This window comes from Alligator sinensis, unplaced genomic scaffold (genome assembly GCF_000455745.1).
Source record: "Alligator sinensis unplaced genomic scaffold, ASM45574v1 scaffold402_1, whole genome shotgun sequence".
Taxonomy (NCBI): domain Eukaryota; kingdom Metazoa; phylum Chordata; order Crocodylia; family Alligatoridae; genus Alligator; species Alligator sinensis.
Genome location: NW_005842089.1, coordinates 1243808 through 1254429, shown reverse-complemented (window position 1 = coordinate 1254429; position 10622 = coordinate 1243808). Strand labels below are relative to the sequence as shown.

At 46.3% G+C, this 10622-nt stretch overlaps 1 protein-coding gene and 1 long non-coding RNA gene across 2 annotated transcripts in view; one reads left to right on the top strand and one right to left on the bottom strand.

Moving 5' to 3' along the window:
* PTCD1 (pentatricopeptide repeat domain 1) overlaps positions 1-91 on the bottom strand; it is an 18062-nt gene extending 17971 nt beyond the window's left edge. The window contains exon 1 of the mRNA XM_025204550.1: positions 59-91. Coding sequence (XP_025060335.1) covers positions 59-91 — 33 coding nt within the window. The remainder of the gene's footprint in view (positions 1-58) is intronic.
* A 3790-nt stretch (positions 92-3881) lies between these two features.
* On the top strand, positions 3882-10006 carry LOC112550360. Its single transcript, XR_003094146.1, has 3 exons — positions 3882-4023; positions 8478-8789; positions 9618-10006. It is a non-coding gene; the product is annotated as an uncharacterized LOC112550360 (long non-coding RNA).
* The last annotated feature ends 616 nt before the right edge of the window (positions 10007-10622 follow it).

Genomic DNA, 10622 nt, shown 5'->3' with positions numbered 1-10622 from the left:
GCTGCCGCTGCCAGAGGTGCCCCGCGCGCGGGGGCTGACGGGAGGAAGTTCCCTCCACCCGGAAGCACGTGGGCGGGGCGATTGGCGTCATAGACGAGCTGGAGGACCCCGCCCCCCAGGACTTCGCCCCTCTAGAGCTTGTACGTCATCACTCGGCACGGCGGCGTGGAGAGATGACGTACAGCGGCGTCGTGTGATTGGCTGCGCGGCTGAGCAGCCTCGCAGGTGGTCTGCAGGGCTCCGGGCGGGCTGCAATGGAGGGGGCGAGCGAGGCCCCTCCAGGGCTTTGGGTCATCAAGTTGAGGGGAAGAGCGAGGCCCCTCCCTTCGCGCCTTCTCGTGACCGTACGACAAGTGAACAGCGGGCCATGTGGGCCCGTCGCCATCCCTCGGCGTGTTTGCACCTCACAACGTGCTTGTTTGCACCTCACAGTGTGTTCGCACGTCAAACCCTTCCCGCCTCTCCACGGAGCAGGCGAGGCGAGGAGACGCCGCCAGCTGCTGCGGAAGAGGACGAGGCGGGGGGAAGATGGCTGCACCGGCAGAGCTGCGTGAGGAGGATCTGTGCCTCACGACGATGACCGCCGCTTCGTCGCTTCCATAAATATGTCCCTGCGCGCCGCCGCCGTGATGGGGTGGAGAGGATTTGCGCGCACCGATGGCCCTACAAACAACACTGTTGGTTGGGTTGCCCACCCTCCCAGATCGGCTGAGTGTCTGCCAAAATCGGACCATCAGATGCTTTGAACGGGACGATTCGTGACGTCGTGTGTGGGGGGGAAAATCTCCCAGAAGAGCTTCGGTCAGAGTTGGCCACCGTAACCGCTGGGAGTCTTGTACTCCTGGTAGGGTCACCCACCACGGTCAAGTCAGAGGTGAGGTATCAGATGAAGAGCAGTCCAGCCCAGCCCAGCCCAGCCCAACACGGAGACCTCAGCGGTGGGGCAGACGGATGCAGAAGGCACGCTGCTCCACGGCTGCGCGGGCGGATGGGGCTGCAGTGGAAGAGGAACCCCAGTTGTCTTGGATGTCCTTGCCGCCGGACACAGGTTTCTCCTCTGCCAAGATCCGTGCAGCGGTTGATGCGCAATGGTCTCCTCACATTAAAAAAAACCTCACACGCAGGCTTCTCCCGCTGGTCCAGCACTTGCTACGAGACCCGGTACCAATACCTATAACTTCCGCAAAGTCCTGCAGCAATGGACGAGTGGCAGCGGGGACAGACGAAGTGATCACGAGGAGTCCCTAGTCACAGATCCATATGCCGGTCGGTGGTGGCCTTGTTACGGTCGCTTCACCCTCGGTCTGGGACAGGAGGGGATTCAGCAGCTGCGATCGTAACCAAGCAGTCCTTTTTAGGATCCCCTCTGCTCACCCTGCATGAGGAGGGGGCTAGAAAAGGTGCTCCAAACACAGACTGTCCCACTTTACCTTACCCTGTTGGATAGCCGCCCCCAGGAGGATGGCTCAAATTGTGGTCAAAACACAAATATGTTCTTTTCACCTTGAATCGTACAAATCTATTAGTCAGGTATCCAGGTTGTAGCCATATTGGTCTAGAGGAAAAAGCAATCAGGACTCGTAGTAGAGACGATATCTTTTATTAGACCAACAAGATTTTTGCCAATTTGCCAATAAAGATTTTTTTTTTGTGCAAAAATCTCGGTCTAATAAAAGATATATCATCTCTACTACAAGTCCTGATTGCTTCCAACCATATTAGACTATCTGGACAGTGACAGACCTGAACATAAATTCTGTCACAGCAGCCAGATTTCTTTCATGTTTTTAAATGAGCTTTGCCTGCTGTGCATCTGTGAATGGGGCAGCAAAGAGGCCACAGTTTGCAGAAAAAAGATTCTGAGAAACCAACTAAGATCAAATGAAGGATGGTTTCAAAAAGCAGAAAACCCCAGCAGGTGTCAGTCTTGTTTAGGGGAACCACTTCTGCTGGAAACAAGCATTAGATTAACCTGACCTCTAGAGGCTTTAAAAAGACAGACATCAAGTCTGTAATACATATATATTAGGGTTTGTTGTTCATTGTACTAAACGTGCAAGGCAAAATGATATGGCAGTAAACAGAGGCTGTTGATGCCTCTGAAGTGCCAGGAGAGGCTCAAGATTTGTTAGACATTAATCTCCATTCCTGTAGAGGACTATTACACCAGATCAGGGATAACGAAGACTAAATTAAGAACAGTGAAGGAGGCCCACAGGGCTCATACATAAATACTGCATCATAGATCTCTGTAATCTCTCATTTCTGAGATCATACAGCCTGTCTCCTCACTCCAGCCTCAGCACGATTCTTACATTATAATCTCCAGTGCTTTGTATTATTTATCATTAAATGACTTGAGAAAAAGGGTCTTCTATCATTTACTCTCCGGAATACTCTTCTGCAGACTAATACATCTTGCTCTCAGGGCATTCTAGATGATTAGTTTATATTTTACTTAAATCAGTTTCTAAACATAGAAGAGTACTCCCTCCCTTATGTAAAAAGAAGGAATAGATTAGTGCCAGTTATTTTGCTGTCTTTTTAGTTATTAGTAGGAGCTGGTATTAGGAGAATGTAGTGTGTCCAGTCATTTGAAGAAATTATTCCTACCTGATTCTTTGTTAAATGAGTTTAAAAACCCTTTATTAAATTAGGCTTATTTTATTATTGTATTTACTGGTAATTTTTTTTATTGCGAAAGTGTCCCCTGATGAACTGGTATATGGCCTTTTCCTTGTATTACTATAATATTATGGCTCTGTACTGCTTCTCCTACTCATGTAAATCTTCCTGTTGTCTTAAATTGGACTACTTATGTGAGTAAGGATAATTTGCATCAGAAATAATTGCAAAAAGTAATTGGGACCCTAATCTCAATTAATCCCCCTTTCAGTGTGGAAAAGTGCATAGCACTGTTCAGAGCAGATAACGTGGGGATCGTGGAAGTTAAAGAATTGGTAGGCATGAAATGGGAAACCATTTTTATGCCTCCAGTCAGGGCCATTTAAACTGCAGTAGTTTTAACCTTGACCTGAGCTATCCATCCTCTTGTAGGCTGAGAGAGGGGATAGATTTTTGTCTTAATAGCATTTCAATCCTATGCAAAGCAGTAGTAGTTAACTGATGTGAATCTGTGTTGTGGTTCTGTGCTACAAAATGTTACCCTATTTGACCCGAGTGGTGAGTCAAAATTTACGGTCCTGTAGGTTATTTTTTTTAAATGGAGACCTTGGTGATTGAGGTGGACATCTATGATGCAGTTGTTTATTTAACAGAAGATACAAAGCCTTGCTTTTTTGAACAAAGAACTCAAACAACCAGAGACTGTTTCCTTGAACATAGCCCACAGCCTCTTTCAGTCAGCACCCCAAACCCAAAACGTCCTTTTCTGTGCTTATCCTAGAGCTTCAGACCAGTGTTTTTGTGGCCTATGCTGAAGCTGCCCCTCTGTCTTTCAGCATGCTGCCCCTTTTTCTCCTGTACTTTCACACACACCTTGTCCTAAACATCACCCAGCCAAAGTCCTCCGCGCCAGGAGCATTCAAATTCATGAGCTGCTTTGCATTTGCCTCTGGACAATCTGGAAGCATGTGTTTAGCTGCCTCCTCCAGCTGTCTTACAGCAGTTAAACCTACCAGCTTCAATAAGGTTCCACACAAACTAAAACAATAAAAACCTACTGAAGTGCTACCCTGAGGCTTTCCTTCATTTCTCTGAGGCCCTCTAGGGAATATGAAGCTATTTTACTAGTAACATGCATAGAGAAAATAGTAGTTGTCAGTATTCACATATCCAAAGTATTTTGCAAATGCTATACATCTTTCCTTTTTTTCTGCAGCATGCTTGGAGCGCAATATTATAATGTGCTTCATGCGGAAGGTTAGCCTTGGGCTGATGAGGAAAGAAAAGTTTTGTAGACAGAGAAAGGAGGACTAAGAGGCTGATCCTGCATCCGCTGAAATTCTGCACCCAGGGACAAAGCACCCACTGATCTAAACGATGCAGAAACATCACGAGTGGGTAGATATTATTCTGAACCCCACAAATCCCTTCCTGCCTCTTTTAACTCTCACTGAACCCAGATGTTTTACTATCCCTCTTACACTGAAGCAGAAAGGAATGGACCAGGGTTTAAAATATGTCTGAAAGCTGAGAAGTAGAGGGGCACCTTGAGGCTCCAGATCACCTGAGCTAATTTCTTGTTTTCAGACTGCATAAACAGTCTGGTAGCAGGGAAGCGGGGGAATGCTCTGCCTTTGATCTGCAAGCTTCCCAAATGACAACTCCCTTGGTGTTATCTTCCATCCTGGTTCTGAGAAGACAAGCTCGGTTCACTGATACTGCTGAAGGGCATGTAAACTGCAGCACAGATTCCAGTCCGATTCAGCAAAATAGTATGATCCCCAGGACAGAAGTCACACAGGTCCTTAGCAGGCCTGGATGGATTGTCAGGAGTTGAATCTGGAGTCTTCTCTATGGCCAGACTTCTTCAGGACAATGGGCCTGCAGCTATAATGGTGAATTCTCACTGCTTTGAAAAAAATTGAGGGACTGTTCTACCAGTAAAAGTTCAGAGAATTAAGCTATAAGTATAGATAGATTGGACCTCCCCCCCTCTGCTCTTATATAGCTGTTTTCATCAGTCATTCTCAAAGCACTTTTCAAAGGAGGACACTATCATTCATTAGTTGTTCAGCACTTGCATATTTCTTTATTCCTTCAAAGCACCTCAGACATTCAACCACCCTCATTTTACCCAGGAAAAAGAGTGTAAATTAATGCTATGACCCTCATTTTAGAGGTGGGGAAACAAAAACACTGATATTTAAGATTTGTGGGTGGATTCCTCTCTGTGCTTCAGGAACTGTTCCCTTGGCCTCTGCCTGGCTCTGGTTCTGTGGGACATGTCCCATTGTCTCAGCTTTGTTAACTCTGCAATTTGGCTGACACCTGTGCTTGGGGGAGCCATTTCATGTTCCTAGTGCAGCTTTATTAAAACAAAATAAATTATGCTAAGTAAAACGCTCACAAAAGTGAGGCAGACACTATGAGGTAAAATTGCTGGCACAGCAGGGGTTTCTGCTCCGGTATAGCTTTGACCACAGCCACTTCAGCTGCAAATTGTGTTCTCCCCCTCATCACAATTAAAACAGGGAGTGTTAAAACCCTATTTTTTTCAGGCCAAGAAGTAAACAGAGACATGGCTTCTGGGGAAGAACTGGTGACTGCCTGAATAAAAGAGAGCTTCCCACCATGAGACTTGTACTGCTGGGCCTTGCAGAGGGTAGGAAAGGTCTGGAGAAGAAACCAGAGTCCCACTGTTTGGTGCCATCTCTGAACCAGCTGACATTTTTTCCAAACTTGAAATGGTTCTTGCTCCTTTCTTCTCCTCCCTTCCCCTCTTTTTCTTGTTAATACTTAGCACTTACATAATGTTATATAGGCATTACCTAATTGACCCTCATAGCTAAGATAACATAATTTATAGATGCACAAATTCAGACAAAGGAGTCATGAGATGTGCCCAAGACAGAAGTGGAGGCAGTGTTAGAGCTGAGCAGAACCCAGATGTTCCTGGTTTTAATGCACAGATAATTAGACCATGTCTCTCCCTTTCTATGGATAATGCTGTAGACACACATTTTTCTTTATCACAGGATTGATGGATGCTTTTGTTCATTTGATGGGTAGAGTTGTGTAGACTTCTAATAGGCTCCGTTCCCACTCCTCTCCCCTCTCTTTCCTCTGTGTGTGTTTGGCACAGCATGTCCATACACATATTTTTTTGCATTCATGGACCTTTTCCTTCATCTCAGTCTTCCACCTAGCAGGCAGGGACACTTCTTACCCCAGGGCTGCATTTTTACAAGATCAGATTCTAGCTTTTTGCAGTGGAATGAAAGTGGCCTAACAGATACGTCTCATCAAACCTGCCCAGTGGCTGAGGTGTCCTATGTGCTCACCCAGGAGGAAGCTTAAAGCAGGGGAAAGGAAGAAATTCCTGTCTAAATATTAATGCTGATATTTAGTCTCTACATTTCTACGAGTCGGGGAGGATTTCAGATATGTGACTTTGAACTGTCACTCAGGTTCCTCACATGGGCTGTCTTCCTTCCTTTTTTACTTCACAAAGTAAGGCTGTTTGGAAATGCGAGAGGCCAGGAGTTGGGGGCAGGAACAGCAATGTTTCAGGTTGACCTTTAGGGAGTACTGGCAACTCAGTAGGTGGCACTCTTGTCTCTGAGACAGCTATGGGGACAGGGGCTGCTCGGCTGTTGGAGGTGATGTACTTCCAAATGAGACGTAGCTGCCTGTGGTTATTAAAAAATTACTTTATGCACAGGTTGGGGTTAACCCGTGATGAAATGGCCTGTGTTGTCAACACCAAATTGTAGCAGTTTATTGATCATGCTGATGCTTTCATTTGAGGAGTATGTTCCTCAACCTGTGTCCTAGCATTGTTACATGCTGCTGAAACATGGCTCAGTTCCACCCCAGTAGTCGCTGCATTTCAATGACGGATTAATTGAACTGTCTGTTTTCCTCTGTATCTCCCTGAGAGAGGAGTTGTAAGGTTTTAATTATTTACAACTGGCAGAGTCAGATTCTTGGGAGATAAGTATTAGAGGAGTGTGAAGCATCATATGATAATGTCGTGCAGCAAAGCATCTGCATAATCAAACCAATCTGCCAAGGATCTGCACTTTCTTTTCTCCTTTTGCCTTTCCCTAACTCCTTCCATCTGACAGCCACAGAGTATTTGGCCAACATTAATGAATTAAGGTAGGTAGGAGATATATGAGCCCTTCATATATGATATATATCACTTCATCCACTGCTATAATCAACAGTGGTTTGCCAGCTTGGGGCAGTGCTACTTTGCAATATGGACAGCAAGGATGTATGTACTGCACTTGGGAGTGTATGTGCATGTCTTCCCTAGCTTTAGTTTACGTAGCTGGGGCACCAGGGTAGGCTCAGGCCTCAGAGTGGGCTATACAAAACTCCTTGGGGACCATTGGTGTGGGTAGTACCTCAAGTCCCTGCTTCCCCAGCTTCCCTGCTGTGGGTACTTAAGCTAGGTGGATCAGAGCTAAGTCACCTAAGTCCTTCTGTGTTGCAGGCAACTTCCCCACAGGTGCAGAGAAAGAGACATAGATGATAGCAAGTGCAGTGATCATCTGTGTAACTAGATTGCAATTGCTGATGTTGGCACTGGATCAGGACACAGAGATTAACTTACAATGCTAATCAAAAATGCCTTGGGCTCTTCCATGCTGGATCATTGGTTCCCCACCAACTAGAGGGACGATCCCAGTTGGTTAATTGCTCGGGCTGCTCATTGGGCAAGGAAGAAGTCCCACCCAAGCAGTCAAGTCCTACTTAGCTCTTGAGATCTGCAGAGAATCCTGGCAGAAGATCAAACAGCTGCAGGCAGGGTGTTGTGTGTGGTGCCGACAAGTGCCACAGCATACAGAACATAGCAGCAGCCACAGCCATCTGCAGTTTGCTGTCACCAGTGTTTCCTTAGAACTTCTGCCATTGCAAGACACTTATGTTCTGGGGTGTCTCTTCTCTCTCACTCTAAGATTCACTTTGTCAACCAGAGTTTTCCCCAGGGTGAAAAAGAAGAGGAAAAGACGTAGATGCTGACTGTATGGGTTGAGGAGGCCTGAGGGTGAGTTGTTGAGACAGGGAAGGGGCAAAAAGGGAAAGGCTGAGGCATGTTAGAAGGAGACCAGCCAGGTTGTCGTTTTGGACATTTGCACATCTCTAGACAGTAAATCAGGCCATTCACTGAAGCTTTGTGGGTAACATTTGTGCATTATAATGTTTACATGACATCTCAAAACACTGAGCAAAGCTGGAAACTAGGTTTTAGTTCCACTGCTTGGCACTGAGATGTGGGACCTGAACCCAAAGTAGAAAGAGGGCTGAGCTTCCCAAGCTGGGGTTAGCCATGAGACACTATAGTGCTGTGCATGGCTAAGGCAAGAGAGATGCAATTACACTGGATTGCAGCATGACTACCCTGACTTTGTTATCTGCCAGTCTCGTTCAGCCGTGCTTTAAGGGCTGTGCCGGAAAATGCCTCCAAGAACCACAATAGGTCTTGGTACACCTGAGAACCAAACGAGGCTGTGTGATCTACAAGAGTTTACAGGACAGCTGGTAACCAAGAAGTGCCTGTGTTTCCTGCCCATGAACATATCTCATTACAGCCTTCTGAATACACAGCATTTTCTCAGAAACCAGCCTGAGGGACAATTATACATTAATAGCTGCTTCTTTCAGAAGCAGCCAGCCCTGCTCCTGAGAAACAGCTATTTTCAGGCAGCCCTGTTCCTGAGGAGATGCTATTTTTAGTGAGGTCTATTTCTGAGAAAGAAGCCATTTCTTTATCCCGAAACCATGGCCCAGACCCACTAGCTGTGGCTGACTTTCTTTCTGCAATAAATGTTTCCTCTTTACAGCTCTGTCACCTGGAGAAAGTGGTTCTTCAGCCGCTACGGAAAGCAGCACTCTGAGTGAGACCTAATTATGCAGACAGAGGAGTGGTGGGAGGTGAATCCAGGCGCATGTACCACAGATTCCATTAATGTTCGGAGGACAATGTAACAGTTCTCTCCTGGAAGAGAGAGGCCTAATTTGGAAGTCCTTCTTGATCTCCGTTTACAACATACCAAGCGTAACGAATAACCCTGCACTTGGGGTTTCTCTGAGTCAATATACTGCTGTAGTAAAACCACGCTGCACCTGGGGAAGACATCAGTGCTCTGCTCTGGGTAAGTTATTTGAGGCAACAGGCATCCCATTTTCACAGTCATTAACCTGTTGCACATGCACGTTCAAACTGAGATTCAAGATTCAAACTGGGAATCTGCAATGCCTCAGTGAAAGCGCCTCCATCAGTGCATTGCAGTAGACCTGTCTAATACACTTGGGACCTGCTACCGCTCCTCATTGAGTTAATGGGAACTGTGAGGCATTGCCTTGAGCTACCGGCCTATAATATAATTTTGTATGATAGATGAGCTTATATTATTATACCAGTCAGACTTCTTATTTGCAGAGCTAGCTCAAAAGCTGGTGGCCTGACATGAGAGCAAAGCAAGAGTGAAGCTGTGCTAAACTTCAGCAGACCTGGTGCTTCTCTGGTCTTATAGGATCAGAAGAAATCAGGACTAGACGGGACCTCATATGGTCATCTGGTCCAGCCCCCTGCTCAAGGCAATCTCAGTTGCAAACAGCTCTTTTTGTATCTACTGCCTGCAGCAGCTATGTGGCTGAAAGCAGCATCGGGGAAGACGAGATGTTGGAGCCATACTGTGCATGGGTTTGTGGACATTGATCAGTATTTCCATGCTCAGGAGCTTGGCCTGTGAGCAGTCTTCCCCTATCTGCATGATGTATTCTAACAGCCCTCATCCCTCGCCCCGAGTGCCTAACCCTGCCCAGATACCCTGGGGGGTGGCTGCTCAGTACTCGGTCCTGTTCATCACCATTCTGACCAGGCTTCTGGTCCCACAAGTTTCTGGTCTCACTCCTGCATGATCTCTGTTTCCAAGAGTTTCTCTATGTTTCATTCCTCCTGTTCCTTCCATACCTCCCAGATTGCAACCCATACTAGAAGAAAAGATTCTTAAAGAGATCTTTCCAGAACCACCCATCCTAGCCTTTAAACAAGCACTGAACCTCACCAACCTCATCACCAGAAGCAAACTTCCCATGACCCAAAGCACACCAAATGGATCCAGACCATGCTGGGACAGGAAATGTAAAACCTGGCAACACATCACCACCACTCCCACAATAACTAAACCCCACAGCACAACTATCGCCGTTCCTGGATCTTCCACCTGCACCTCCAGAAATGTAACATATCTCAGCCAGTGCATGGAATGCCCTGATGGAAACTACATAGGAGAAACGAAACAATTGCGTACCAGAATGAATGCACGCTGAAAATCTATCAAAGACAAGAATACCCAGCTACCTGTGGGTGCACATTTCTCACAAGACAACCACTCTCTCCCCGATCTCTCAGCTCTAATCTTCAAAGGGAATTTACAAAACACCTTTCAAAGATGAGCCCATGAACTTCACTTCATAAATCCACTGGATACAAAAAACATGGACTAAATATAGACATTGGATTCGTGGCACATTATAACCTGCCTGCCATCCAATAACCCCAGGTAACCTCCACATTTTACCGGCTACATTTTATCACTGTGTCTTTTCCCCTCCGACCTACCTGTCTCACACCCATTAACTCCCATCCCCTCTGATCTTCCCTTCCATGGTGGGGGGCTAGCAAGGACAGAACAGATGTCTGGTGTTTTCTAACACTGATGAGCATTGTCCGCGCCAGGGGCTGTATAACTTGCATGCAGTTTTCCAGCTTTGTTTTTACATGAGTTTTCTTGACTTATAATCCATGAATCTCGTGCTTATGCAGATCACAACAATGTACCTTTAAGCTCAGGTAACAGCTCCTGAGAGCTCTTCAGACCATGGAGTTGTAATTAGAATGGCTTAGGCAACATGGCCAGACTGTTAGTGCTTGGCTTGAACTTCTTCAACATTTCCTTCCCACTTCGTCACCATCCTGGGAT